This window comes from Camelus ferus, chromosome 7 (assembly GCF_009834535.1).
Source record: "Camelus ferus isolate YT-003-E chromosome 7, BCGSAC_Cfer_1.0, whole genome shotgun sequence".
NCBI classification, from domain to species: domain Eukaryota; kingdom Metazoa; phylum Chordata; class Mammalia; order Artiodactyla; family Camelidae; genus Camelus; species Camelus ferus.
Genome location: NC_045702.1, coordinates 69,737,511 through 69,752,520, shown reverse-complemented (window position 1 = coordinate 69,752,520; position 15,010 = coordinate 69,737,511). Strand labels below are relative to the sequence as shown.

General features: G+C 33.6%; 1 protein-coding gene across 1 annotated transcript in view; it reads right to left on the bottom strand.

Moving 5' to 3' along the window:
* PCLO (piccolo presynaptic cytomatrix protein) overlaps positions 1-15,010 on the bottom strand; it is a 310,882-nt gene that overhangs the window by 86,097 nt on the left and 209,775 nt on the right. The window contains 2 exon segments of the mRNA XM_032484107.1: positions 8,038-8,163; positions 14,214-14,304. Coding sequence (XP_032339998.1) covers positions 8,038-8,163; positions 14,214-14,304 — 217 coding nt within the window.

Here is a 15,010-nt window from a genome sequence, read left to right as displayed (position 1 = left end):
TAATATAAAATAATATAAACTTGTTAATAAGTTTAACAATTGCCATGTGTTAATTTTTTTTTTAATGTCCTAACTTACTGTATGATAGTGATTCGGAATACAATGATTAACTCTCTCAGAACAAAGGTCCAACACTGTGAACCCACTGAAGACTCAAATAGATAGACTCAATATAAAAGATATTTTTTCCAAATTAATCTATGCCTTCAATAAAATCACTATCAAATTTCAACAGAGATTTTCCCGAAAATTGACAAGCCAGTTCTAGAATGTACATGCAAGATCAACAGTCAAGAATTGTCCCAAAAGGGTTTTGAAGAAGAGCAATATGGCAGATTACCTACCATATGTCAGGACTTAAAGATATCATAATTAAAACAGTGTGACAATGATGTAGGGACAGACAATTAGACTAGCAGGCTAAACAAAGATCTCATAAAAGACCCACACATGTATAAAAAAAAATCAATATATGACAGATGGGGCTTTACAGATCAGTGGGTATAATGATATACTATTCAATGAATGGTGCACAGGCAACTGATTATCCATATTGATGGGAAAAAAACCTAAAATTTCTACTCAGCCCATAGATGGAGTAAGAACAACTTTGTGGGAGCCCATGAGTGGGTTAACAAATTGTAACAGATCCCAGCCACTTATCTCCTTAAAGAAGATGTGCTTAGTAACTGCCTTGAGGTTTTAGCAATGACCCAGGCTCCCGGCTATAAACGCTGGGTGAGCCTGCTGTTAGTCTTCTATCCCCAAAACAGCCTTGGGCTGGAATGGTAAACAACTTATAAAAAGCTGCAGACTCAGAGGTGAGAACGCTGGTTAGCCAATGACGGGTAAGGGGGCAACCTAAGACAGGCACAGCCGCCTGAGTCCAAGTTGTTAAGCAGCTGATTCTCATACGTTCCGCCCTGATAAGCTGAAAGGCTCAACACGAACATGATTCACCAAAAAGGGTCTTCTGACCTTGAGCCAAACACCAACAATAAACAAAGCCTTTGAACTCACTGTGATCCCACCCAGTCCTTCCCTAGATTCCTGCATTCCTCCTTTGACTGTACTCAATAAATATGGGAGATTTGAGAGGCTCCTGGAGTTGGCTCCCTACTCCCTCTGGCTCTCTTGACTTATTTCCAGTCTTGAGTAATTCATTCCGTCTCGGTCGGACTTCTGCTGGCCAGAACCCAAAACTGGTGATGAACCCACACAACTTAATTCTACATCTATAAGGACATTGTATAAAGAGTAAGATTTTACAACATTTAGAAGAAAATATAGGCTAATATTTTAAGACTCAGGGCAAGAAAAACTTCCTGCACAATACAGAATATTCATAAAACTTAACAGAAACAAAATGATAAGCTGATTTATGTTAAAATTACAACTTTTGGGGAAAAAAAAAAGACACAAAAATACAAGCCACATACTTGGAGAAGGTATTGACAGCCTACATACTAGTCAAACTATTATATCCATAATATATATAGATTCCTTAAAATTCAATTTAAAATACATAAACAATCCAACTAAAGAATAAGCAAAAGAACAGGAAATCACAGATGAGAAAAACCCAAGAGCTAACACGATAAACAAAATATCATCATGCTTAACATTACCGAAGGTAAGGTAAATGAAGACAACAAGGGGATATTACTTCATGTTATATTTGAAAAAAAAATGCAGAGAAAGCAGAACAAGGACATAAAGGAACAAGAACACTGATTGACTACTGGTGCACGTAAAAACAGGGTAACACTTTGGAGAGCAATCTGGAAAAATCAACCACTGCTGAAGAAACCACACGACATTCTCCGACATTATTTAACAAGACAGTCATTATAAACCAGAAATTAAACTTGTAGAAGAAACTCTTGCACATGTGCATGAGACTACTTAAAAAACTCATTATAGCACTGTTTGAAATAGTAAAAAAAAAAAGACAAAACTCATAAATAGACTAAATAAGCAGAGAATATTTAAAGTAAACTCCAGTAGAGACAAACAATAATGTAATCCTTCCCTGTAGTTAAAATAAATAAATAGAACTACATGTCTTACTTCGGACGAATCTCATAAACTCGGTGACTAAAAAAAGTGGCAAAAACACAGTACAGTAAGATACCATTTTCATAAAATTTCATAAACAAGCAAAATGAGTCCTTACATAGTTTATGAATACTACACAAAACTGCGAAGAAAAGCAAATGAAGGCGCAACCTCCAGTTACATCTGGTGGTTTGTCCCGGCGCAGTAAGGGAGGTCTGCGAGAGGAGAGGGGACTACAGGAGGCTTTAATTGATTTACAGGTATTTAACGCTCCTAAAAATATGAAACACAGGCAAAATGGTAAGAATTAAAGCAATATGGTAAGTCCGTGGTTGTTTGCTGTATTATTCTCCACAGTTTTTTAGGACACTCAAACATTTGTAATGAAAATTACAGGTCAGTGCCTGATTAAGTGTTAAGCTGCACACATTAAGCTGCAAATGCTGAGAAACTGCCCCTGCCCTGCTCCCAACAGGGAAGGCAGAACAGATGATGTGGGCTGAGCTGGGCATCTCAACAGATGAGGAATCTTATAAGGCAAACTTAAAAAAAAAAAGAAATTTGTATTTATTTATAGGCATAATGATTCATGTACTGATAACAAAGAAGCACCAATAGGATTTAAGGCAAACCTCTTAAAGCAATTTTCCCGGCTGTGGAGGGGGTTCAGACTAGGGAAAATCACGTCCACTTTCAGTGAATTAAGAAGACATCAAATCCTGACTTTCTGTGGTTACCATGTAATGGAGACATTGAACTACTGAGTTGCTTCAGTAAAAACTTCCAAGATTGAGAGCAAAACCCACTCACCATTTAAGTGTGAATGAATCAGAAAGAGATGTGCCAGGCAGCAAACACTTCACATAGTACTTGCTATTTTGAGTTGAGATTTTTAACTTCTAATTTAAAACTTATCTGTTTTGGGCCCTCGCCGGCTATCAACCACAGAGCCAACACAATGATTGGGAGATTCTGGGCTGAAGAAGACTCGCCAGTGGGAAAAATTCCCTTCTCACACTCTGTCACTGCATAGGGAGCAGGTGCTGCATTTCCAGACAGAGGAAGTTTTTCTCTGTCAGGAATAATCCAATCCCCACCCCTACTCTAGAGATCTTAATTTAAATCCAAAGCAAAGAAAAACTGATAGAAAAAAAAAAAAAGGAAGAAGTTTTATCAATTCATGAGCACTGAAGCTCACAGCTGTAAGAACATGTGCCCAGAGGAAATAGTTTATTGTGCACATCTTTTCTGAAGAGATAATCAGAAGTCATATTACCACATATCCATGCTGCCTTAAGTGCGCATGGTCCTTTACAAATAACAGAGTGTATCATCTTATCTTGTATCGTTTTACTTGCTTCACACAACCTCCAGAGGAGTGGTATCTTAATGAGTACCAACTTTTGTAATTGAAAGGAATTCTTTATCACTCATTTCCACATATATTGCTTGACATTAGGCATTTGTGTTGAGCACTGAATATGCAGGAAAAAAAAAAAAAGAACTCGGTGTCAAGGGACACAAGAGATATAGGCACAAATGGTATGGAACACAAACACCTGAACCTGGTCTTTATCAGATAAAAAAAAAAATAAACAAAATCTATGTTTTTAATGAGATTTTGACAGTTGTACTATAGACTCCCCAAACTGGGGACGGTTGGAACTTTGATCTGAGAAGACTATAAGGGAAGCATCTCATTTTGAGACTATTAATTAAAGCACTGATCATACTGAACTTTGTATTGATATTTAACATAAATAAGGTTTACAATCATTTATCTAAGGATAGAGATCTAAAATGGAAGCGGCAAATTGTAAATACATATTCAAAGCCCATGAGTGTACTTTTAGATGCTCAAATTAGTTCAAAGAGAAGTAACAATATCAAAGACCAAAATGAGAAAATATTATACACTATTTAAAACCCCAATACTGCTGAGCACTTCACAGCTCCGACATTGTTGGTCTAAAATTGTTACCATTTTAATCTTAAAGCAAATAGCAAGAAAGGGCACTCTAGAAACTTAATTAGATTTGTAATTTAATCCCCAAGATCTTTTGTCTTCATTTTCTGAACAGAACAAAGATTGATCTTACGCATTAAAAAGAACAACAGATAGCAAAAGATCATTCTTTGTCCAGTATTTGTTTAAAGTTATTTAATAAATGTTCCTGGGAAATAAATGTTAAGATTTTGAAGATCAGAATTCCTCAAGTACCTGATTGCCTGAGTTCTTTCAGAAAACCACTGTAGATTGTTATATAAGTAAAAGACTGGTTCAGAAAATTTTGATTAATGGAACACTCTCTAACTGCTTTTTTCATTTTAGGGGGTGGCACATAAGCTAATAATAGGAGTGTTTTAAAATGAATTTCTTGAATACAGCCTAATGATTTTGCAAAAGAAATTACCACTAATTCTCAGCATTCTGCAGCATAAAATTCTCTCATATTATTTAAAAAGATACACAACTTTGTCCAGAAAGATTTTTCAAAAACGGCTGAACAAAAGTATTTTTTCAAACTAATAACCAGAGTAGGGATTCAGAAAGTATACCGGTGACATTTTTTTTCTCCTCCATTTAATGTTAGTTACATAAATGAGTACTTTCAGAACAGCACTTGGCTTATGAACATCAAAAAACCTACATCATTGATCAACATGTTTCAAATGCATAAATTCAGAGAATAAAACTGGAGGAACTTTGAAAATACTCTTACTCTCCCCAAAACCAAAACAGATAGAGTCCATGCCATTGAAAACTGCAAGAGTGTTAACATCTCAGATCATGATGAGCCTGAAAGGCTTATTACAGTAAAAATGACCAAATTTGGAAAATACAGGAGACTCAGACAAACTGTTTGTGAACAACAGCTTTGTAGTTTGGAGTGGTAAAAAGTACAGTCTAAGAATTCTCTGGTCAACCCAATGCCACTCACGTTTTAAATCACCTGGAAGAGAATAATGAATCATAAAGGCTTAGTCTGTGTACTTTTGTATTCAGAAAGGTAGAAAGAGATTCATATACCTGGAAGAGATCAAATCCATTCCTATGTCTATCTGGAATTCATTACACAAATGGAGAAATTAAACTACATAAACACAAACATGTATTTCATCTTTCTCTCTACTTCTCTCTCTCTCTCTCTATCTATACAGTTATGTATAACTTTTCCTTAGGAAAAAGTTAAATTCAAACTATGGGAAATCAATCAATTTTATTCCTTTCAACAAACTTATTTTTTAAAAAATCAACATTTATAAGCACAATTTTGAAAATTAAGAAAAGAAACCCAAACTCCAGTGATAGACAACTGGTATTATAGTGATATTTCACATCAGGCATAAAAATCAGGATTATGTTTCAGCCAATCTACTGCTTTGAAATTTTTCGATCATCTTTAAAGCTTGAGGCTGAGTTCCATATGGTTATCAGGTGTGGACGAAAAACATGATTATAGACAAAACAAAACTATAATAAATATAAACATATAATAAAGCCAAAAAGTATACTGGTCTAAACAAAGTGAGTCCTTGTGGATACTCATTTGGACTAACAGCCTTCTGGTCAGTTCATCTTTCAACATAAAAAGGATAAACATTTATCCTTCTAGCCTGGTGGCATAGAACAGGGGTATATAGCCTTGGGGATGGGAGAAAATAAATGATTTTTTATGTCAAAATTACTCCTCAAAATATTTAACGTTTCAAAAACAGGATCTAAATATTGACAGTTGCAGACAGCATGGTGAGTCTGACAGAATACTACCATGAGTTTTGTTAAAGATTTACATTGTAAGAGGAAGTAAAGCAAAGCTGGAAATCATAAATAAAAAGTAATGGGTGTGGGTTATGCAATAGCTGGACTCTGATCAGAGGATCTATATGCAGAGAAAGGCCAGGACTGGTGCTATGGCTAAACATTATTAAAATAATACAAATAAAATCTTAAGTCATATGTACACAGTTTTCAATGATTTCCCACTTAAACCAATTAAACCAACTGTAAAACTACTAGTTCCACAAAAGATCAGGGCTTTAGTGGCAGTCTCTGAGTTTATAAAATCACAGACATAATTTTACGTTCACTTCAGTTTTCTTTCTTTCATGAGTTTGCAGTGTATCTATTTTTACTTTAGGTTATGAACTTAAAAATGGCCACATCAGCTACCAACTGCAAAGAGCATCACTTCATCACAGTGCTTCACTAAAATTGTGCTTACAATCACCCCAATTTGAAGCAATCGCTGATTTCCACAGTGTGCAGACAGAAGGGTATGAAGATCTATCTTTAAATTATTCAACTATCTTTGTCAAACTAAATTAGGCCCAGTTATTGTTGCATATTTTATTTAAAAATAAATACAGCATATTCATTTCTTTCTGGAGTATGCTACCTGAAAGCAATCATATCACTCCCATCCTTCCAAATGGGTCTCAATTCCCTTATCTTAACTAGACTGTAATATCAAAAGAGTAGTATTAGGCATGACAGGATCATAGTCACAGAAAATTCAGACAGACCAAGTGTTTGCTCATAATTGTTATATCTTGATACATACAGTCTTCCCCTTAGCTATCTGGAAAGCTCTCCCAATTTTCCTTGTTGTATGAATACCATTAGAATATTTTTAATAACATGCTTTCAGTTATATAGTTGGTGATGCCCTGGTAAACTGGAATTCTGAAAATCAGCAAGCAAATAAATGAACAAAAAGGGCCTGATTTATAGCATTTGCCTATTTTCATACTCTAAACACTCTCACCATGATCAGTTCCAGCTACATGATGGCACTGCATGTAAAGCTGGGAAGAGATGTGCAAAGCATCTCTTAGTGAGTTAGTTAAGCTGGTTCCAACAGAACTGTGATGAATAAATATTGTGTTTATTCTAGTAGTCTATGAAAATATTCAGAGACTTTTTTGGTAGGTTCCAATATATTAAATTTAAGACAATGACAGTGAATTTCATAATTTTAACATAATTAAGTTTTAAACAATAACAGGCAACATTTCACTAAAATATGAAATGACAGAAAAACAGTTTCTAAATAAGCATTTAATTTACAGTAAAAATAGAAGGACAGGGTGAGGCTGCTTTATGATAAAAAAATGTTCATTATAAACAGTATCACTGAAAACTTTTAAACTATTATCTGTGTTAGGGTTTGGAAAATGCAAATGATCACATCATCTAATTAATGTGAAAATTATCCTTGTGTATCTTGAGAATCAAGCTGTGACATTTTACTGAAAGAAATTGATGAAATATATGTTCTATGGCCCATTAGATATGCCTGCAAAGTTCATTATTTTCAAATGCTTATGATGTAATGAGGTGAACAGCGTCTAGACAGTACTTAGCACAGGAGTTGGCGATTTTTTTCTAAAGAGTCAGAGAGTATGTATTTTAGGCTTTGTAGACCATACAGTCTCTCATGAATGGAGTTATGTATTGTATTGGGAAAACACCCGTGTTCAATATGTAAATTAATAATCCTGGCTGTGTTCCAATGAAACAATGTTTATAGAAACAGGGAGCAGATAGATCTGGCCTGTGGGTCAGCCATAGTTTGCTGACCTGACTTTAGCACATACTAAACCATCTGATGTTTTTATGGCTCTGAATTCAATATAATTTTTCTTGGTGTTTATGAAAACATTAATCCCTATAACAAAACGGTGTTTTTTTTTTTAATGTAATATTGCCCCAGACAGTAAAAAATCTTGACTAATTATGGTTTCTTAAACAAGGTATTCTCATAGCAAACCAACTGCCAAAGAACAATGCAATTGAAAATGAAATGAATACAGCTGTGGATGTATCTTCTTTATACTACTAAACTAAAATTTCATAATTAACCATAAGGAGAGATTTTCCTAGACAGTAAAAAAAGAGACAATATTCAAATTAAATTTAAATATATTTAATATGAGCACAGATTTAAAAATTTACTCTGAAATCTTTGTTCTTACCTTCCACAAGTTTCCCTGTCTGTTCTGCACTTCCGCCAGGAAGAATCTTGGCAATATAGGCTCCAATTTCTCCACTATGTCCAGGGATTTCTTTACCACCCACAATTCTAATTCCTAATCCATTACCTGTATGGAGAATTAACAAATTATTAGTAAAAATTTAAGAAGGTATAATAATTATCACAAGTTATAAGGCACACAAAAAATGTGTTCTGGTGTCCAGAAGTTAACTATAACATGAATACTGGAATTGGACACTAATAACAAAAGAACATTATTCTGATTTCAATAATGGCTGATATGAAAGAGAACTTTCTGAGATCTTGGCAAGATCTACAATGATTAACCTGATACTGACAAATAATTCTTTGTTTCAGCCATATTCAGTAATATACTAAGGCTTCGTCCATCTTGACCAGATATTTTGTAAACATTTTATATGAAAATATTCCAGTATAAGAAATTACAGAGCATATAATTCATTTATGAAATTGAGGAGCACTTAACTTACAAAAAGATAGTAATAACTATCATAAATTGAGAAGACACAATCCAAACACATAAATGATTGCAAGTGATAAAGTGAAAACATGAACTTAACTTATGACTTATTATTCAGTTTTAAGCATTAACTCATCAACTAATATGGTTTGTACATTAACATGGCACTTAGTACAGGCACAATAAAAGCATTCTTGACTTATGAACACTGTTAACTGCTCCTTACTCCATAGAACAGGGTTTCCTGTAATTAGCCACACGGAAAAAAGATGGAGAATGACTATTACAAGAAATCTAATTGAGACAGAAATAAACTGTTGATATTTTAAATTGATCTTTCTAAAAAAATAAGCTAAAAATTAGTTAGTGGATACAGCACCAGATAAAGTTTTGTTACAAATGTCAAGGAGATTTTAAAATGAAAGCACTCAAAGAAAGCAGAATTCTTCTCCTTTACTGAAGATACAGTTACTTATCTCTTTAAATTAAAGTTCATTCCATTCAGTGATTGAAGTACCATTTTTAACTCTTTCAAAATCTCCAAATTCTAAAAGCCAGCTCTTTTCCAAGTCCTGTTCCCTTCCCACGTTACTCTCCAAAGACAATCCCTGGGGTCAGCATCAACACAGCTCAAACATTTAACAAGCAGTAGTACTGAGTTATGGAATCCTTCTGTCATTTATCTAGTAGGGATATATTTTGGTAAAACAGTGTTTCTTATTTCCAGGGAATATGATACTTCTACACGAATTTCATCTTTCCTTTCTTCCTCCCTCCCTCCCTTTCTTCCATTCTTCCTTCCTTGTTTTTTCTCCTCTTTTCTCCCTCTCTTTCCCTACCACCCCTGCCCCACATCCTCATCCACCAGTCCAGCTTGTACACCAGTGCAAGTGTTCTAAAGATTTAGCCTCAAAATGGAAACAGAAACAGAACAATGAACTGTATGTTTCCACAAGGGGTTGTCAAGGGTCAGAGTTAAAGAAGATACTAGCTCTCTCTGTGCAGCTTTTCTGTCACAAGTTTCTTGGTTCAGTGATACTGTTCTTAGTAAAGGTTAATTTATGATACAAACAATACAACTGGATGGATGCAGAATATCTTCTAGTATATGACTTAGTCTCAACTAAGTCTGGATAGAGACAGTTGAGTTCTTAGACATTAGCCTTTAAAGATTCACCAGGACTGATGCTATAGTAAGACATTAGATAAATACTAATGAAGGGCAGAAGATGAAGAAAAGCCATAAAAAGAACAAACATCTGATACACAACAGATAAATCTCAAAAACAGTGGTGAGAGGAGCCAGACACCAAAACAGCTTACTGTATGATTTAATATATATATGAAATGCCCAGAAAAGGTAAACTTACAGAGACAGAAAGTAAATTGCTCACTTGTGGGTGGGAGAGGAGTGTTAGAAGTGGATGTTGCTAGTAGGTTCAAGGGAACTCTTTATGATGACTGAAATGTTCTAAAACATGATTGTGGTGATGGTCACACAACTCCATACATTTACTAAAAGTCACTGATTTGTACACTTACAGCGTGCACATTTATGATACGTACATTATACCTTAATAAAATTGTTAAAATAATCATTTAAAAGGGCTACCCACATTGGGTATTGTTATCAACTCAGATTCAATGAGATCCATTACCTTTGTCTCCTATTCCTAAAAGCTCATAAAGACGGTGGATTAATGGGAAATAGAAAGTGAGCTGATATTTCCATGTAAGACACTGCTATCTTTTGAATCTAAACATGTTTAATATTCTTCCCTATTACATTTCCTAATTAGTCTTTCTAGTCTTGCAGATGTAGACAGTCCATTACGGAACTATACATAAGCAAGTATCTTTTTTCAAATCAGAAGAATTTCTTTGACTTGTTTCAAACAGCTGTTTTTCTGGAGCCATATGATAGAGTTCTAAATAAAAGAGACTCATTTCTCGAGCATTACATTTTAGTCTCTTTTTTTCCTGATAATTTCTCTCTAAGAGAAGGGGAAATAACATTTGTTGAGTGTATAGGAAGTAGAAGATTTTGTGCTAGGTTCACTTGAAATTATGTGAGATACAGAGAGCTGGTCTATTTCATGGATGTGCAAATTTATTCTCAAAGTTTAAATAAGTGATAGATCTGAATGTTCTCCTAGTAAAATATGAGTAAGTTGTAGATCAAGATCTTCGTTGGATTCATTCTAGCAACTCAGCAACCAATACAATGTAAGTCATACCATGGGTGTTCTAAGAATAAGTATTAATGAATAAAAAATATAATTTCAATTTGACTTTAAAAGCAGTTACAAAATATACTTTATTAAAGTAAAATTTTTAGAAAGAGAAAAGCTAATTTACAATTTTTTAACCTTTTCTGTAAAGATCCTTAGAGAAGTAATTCTCGAAAATTTTGGTTTCAAGGATCCACTTACTCTTTAATATGACTGGGGACTCCAAAGAGCTTTGGTTTATATGAGTTACAACTATGTAGATTTTCTGTATTATAAACAAAAACTGAGAATTTAAAGTATTTATTAATGAGTTTTAAATATTAATAAGCCCATTCCATGCTAAGATAAATCACATTTTAATAAAAAAATACTGTATTTTTAAAACACAACATTTATGAGTAAAGTGGCATTGATTTACAGCATTGCAAATATACTTGCTATTGATCTAAAAAAGAACTGAATTTTCTTATCTACTCTGTATACAATGTGTTGTGATGTTACACATGATGTAATCTCTGAAAAGCTCTACTGTATAGTCACAGGAAAATGAGAGTGCAAAAGGCAAATGCTGCCTTAATATTACTATGAAAATAATTCTGACCTGAAAAACCCCCTGTAAGAATCTTGGGAACCATGAGGGTTCTGAGCTGAGACTTTGAGAAGCACACAGAAGAAAAAATTTTAAAAAACCCAAAATACAGACACTTCCTATTCCTGTCTCCTTATCTGAAATTACTTTTGTTTCCAATAAATAAAAAAAACATATTTTTTCTTTTCTGTGAGGTGTGCTTTATATAATTCTTATAAAATATTTTAATGCTTTACCCAGTTAGAATGGTTTATTAAAATGTTATAAAAGATACACAGTATTTTCTCCTTTCAAAGGTTTTATATAACCAAAATGAAAATTCACGACTGGACCATTTCCCCCTCTGTTTGGAAGAGCAGAAATACTACATTTTATTCTTTACTCCTTCCTTGATCATAACCTTATCTTGTTTTTCAAAGGCAGTGAAGTTACTAGCTTAGCGAGCTTTTTCACTATTGATGAAGCTATTGGATATGGCTGTTTTTCTCCAAACATGAGAGACAAACAGGAATTTTAATTATTTCTTATTATGTAAAATTTCAGACATAAAAAGTAGTGACAAGACTATAATAAAACCCCATAAGGTTAATCTTCCAGCTCCAACAATTAATCAAATCATGGTCAATTTTGTTTCACCTATTTCTCTACCACTCTCCACACAGCTAATTTTGAAGCAAATTCCACACAAGATAGTGTTTAATCTGTAAATATTTTATGATGCATTGCTAAAAGACACACTTAATTTTCACTGAAAACATGGACATAAAAATGGCATTGATTGCTAAAAATAACAGTAAAACCTTAGTATCATGAAATATTTACTCACTCAAACTAGGCTTCTGGTGGAGCAGCAAATGGCAGAGAGACTAGCCAGGTGTGTAAATTCTCTAGGCCAGGGTTTGCCTGCCACTAACTTCAAATTTCTAGATGCTGTTCACCAAAAATTTCTACTTCTGGCTTTAGTCCTGCATATACATGTATTTAAATCCCTTTGAGGTGCTCAAGACTTATTTGAAGACAATACAAATTGTTTCAAAACATTTAATTTAGAATGACATAGTGCTACATGAGGACAGATGAAAACTACATTAGTAGTAATCAAAGGATGGTAAATATAACAAGAAAATATTTTTATTATTATTTTAGGCAAATATCAAAATAAAACAAGCATGCAGAGAGATGATAGAAAATTCATTGTTGAAAACTATAATCTTTTCTCATTTTGCAGAAACTATATACTGAGGGAACTGAATTTAGACTGGAATATTTCTAACAACATATCAATAGCTCTTATTTTTGTTATTCTTTATTTAAAAATCTTCTAATTGTAGTAAAATAAAACAAATTAAAATGATAGGTTGCAAAAAAAATAGTAAGGTTGAGGGGATAATTACTTTGATATACTATAAAATTATGGTAAAAATAGTACAACTGGAAAACAGACACATTGATATAGAATCCTTATGATTCAGTAAAAATGTTTTGAAGATTTTTGTTGTACTCCCTGAAAAAAAATAATTTTGGCATTTTAAGAAAGTATTACACTATTTTGCTTTATGTGCTGGAGGGAACTGAAATAGTTTGTAGCAAGTAATTATTTCTACAAAAAAGCCCATGGATTTTAAGTCTCACTCCTGGAATGTATCAGTGCTTAAAACATGGTCTGCATGCAATAAAACCATGAAAGGTTGAATTATCTGTCCCTGGCAGGAGAAAAATGACCCAATCTTAAAAGGAAAACAACACTAGACTTCTAATCGATTCATTCTCAATAAAACTAAAGAGAGGAAAATTGCTCAAAGCAAAACATGTTCCCCATCTACATGCTCTAGGGTCTAAAATCTGCAAGGAACAACAGCAAGTATACTGAAGAAGTATTTCTTTTCATTCTTTCTTGTATCAGTCCTTAAAAACCCCCTTCGGCACATACGCCATGTTAAATATACGACCCATACCTATATCCATATATATGAACATACATACTTAGGAATATTTGTTGATATACAGGGTCTATGAAACACAGAATGTATCTGAGTGAGAATATAGGTGATATTCATATTTTAAAAATTGATTAACTTAGACAAAATTTATACTTCATCTCACAGATTTACATAACAGAACTTTTTATTTGTGCACTAAATGCAACTAAATGGAATCTGAGATCTAGATTAGATCTTGGACCAGTAAAAAAAAAAAGTAGTGGGTTAATGGGGAAACTCAAAATTTGGATAAGGCTTGTAGATATTTTAATACTACATAATAATGTTGATTTCTTGTTTTCATCATTTTTTGTGATTAGACAGATGTTAGCATTGGTGAAACTGGGTAAAGGGCGGGCAAAAGAAATGACTGTACTATTTTCTGGGAGCCCGAGGTTTATTTCAAAATAAAAAGTTGAAAAATTCTGTCATAAATTCGATTTACAGAAGAACACAAATAAGCAAATAAACAAAAACTCAGCATAATTGATAATGTTCCAGTTGATAAGGTACAGGGGAATTTATTCCTCAGAAAAATTCATGATAGTTTTTTACTTTCTGTGTAAGAATGCTTTATGGTCCTAAAACCAGTGACCATATTACTCAATAGTGCAGTAATTATGGAGCACTGCAGTATCATGTACATTTAAAAAAAATGAAGTTAACTAATAGAATGATCTAAATATACACCATTCAGTCATGCCATTATTGTCTTTTATGTCCAAGTGCTGCTTATTTTCTGAAATTTTCCAATACACAAGTTTTGACATAGAAGTTGCATTTTCTAAAACTGAATGAGTCATCTAAATTGAAATTCAAATACATATCTCAATCCAACATTAAAGTAAAAGAAGTAGAGTATTTGATGTCCTTTACCTGAAACCGTGTGATCCTTGGAGTCTCTTGTTATTTTTATCCTTGCATGAGGAAAGATGTAGTGCACGCTTTTCCCGTTCATCTGTATAATCTAAGACATATGCGTGAGAAGGTGAAAAAGCAATGTTCAAGACACTTAAAGGGCAATATACAGAACTAACTTGTCTTTTCTTTCAAAGCACATCGACTAGGTCAATGAAAACATATTAGAGGATTTTTCAAATGGTGACAATTTAAGCGTCATGTACTACATGATTTTATTGGTTTCTGAGTTCATTATGGTCTTCACATTTATAACCAATTTCTCTTGCAAACTGATTTGTTGTGTTTGGAAGATGAATGAGCACACGTAACACCTAAAGGATGTCCATTATTGGTAGTACACAGTCAGTAGTGATGACAGCGGATAGAGAATACACATGGAAAACTGACATCTGCTGATTTTGTTTTGGACAGCCTAGAAGTGGAAAGGCATTTTTTAATTTTCAGAAATTAAGTGGTTCAGGAGAGAAAAGCCAGAGAATCTCTCATTCTGTGCATCTCTATGACTATACCAGGAATGCTTTATATTTACGTTATTTTAATTTTATTGTGGAGTTGTGCTTTTGCTGAGCAGATGCACCAGAAATTTCAATGTACACCTGATGCTAAGACTGATTTAGCACAAATAAGTGAAGTCTTTGCTCATTCTAATACTTTCTGAAGCCTTCTTCGTAGGCAAAGGTGTTATTTCTCATTTACTTTTGACGTTCCCTTGGGTAGAAGAAACAATACTCAAAGCTTTGGTTGCAAGTCTG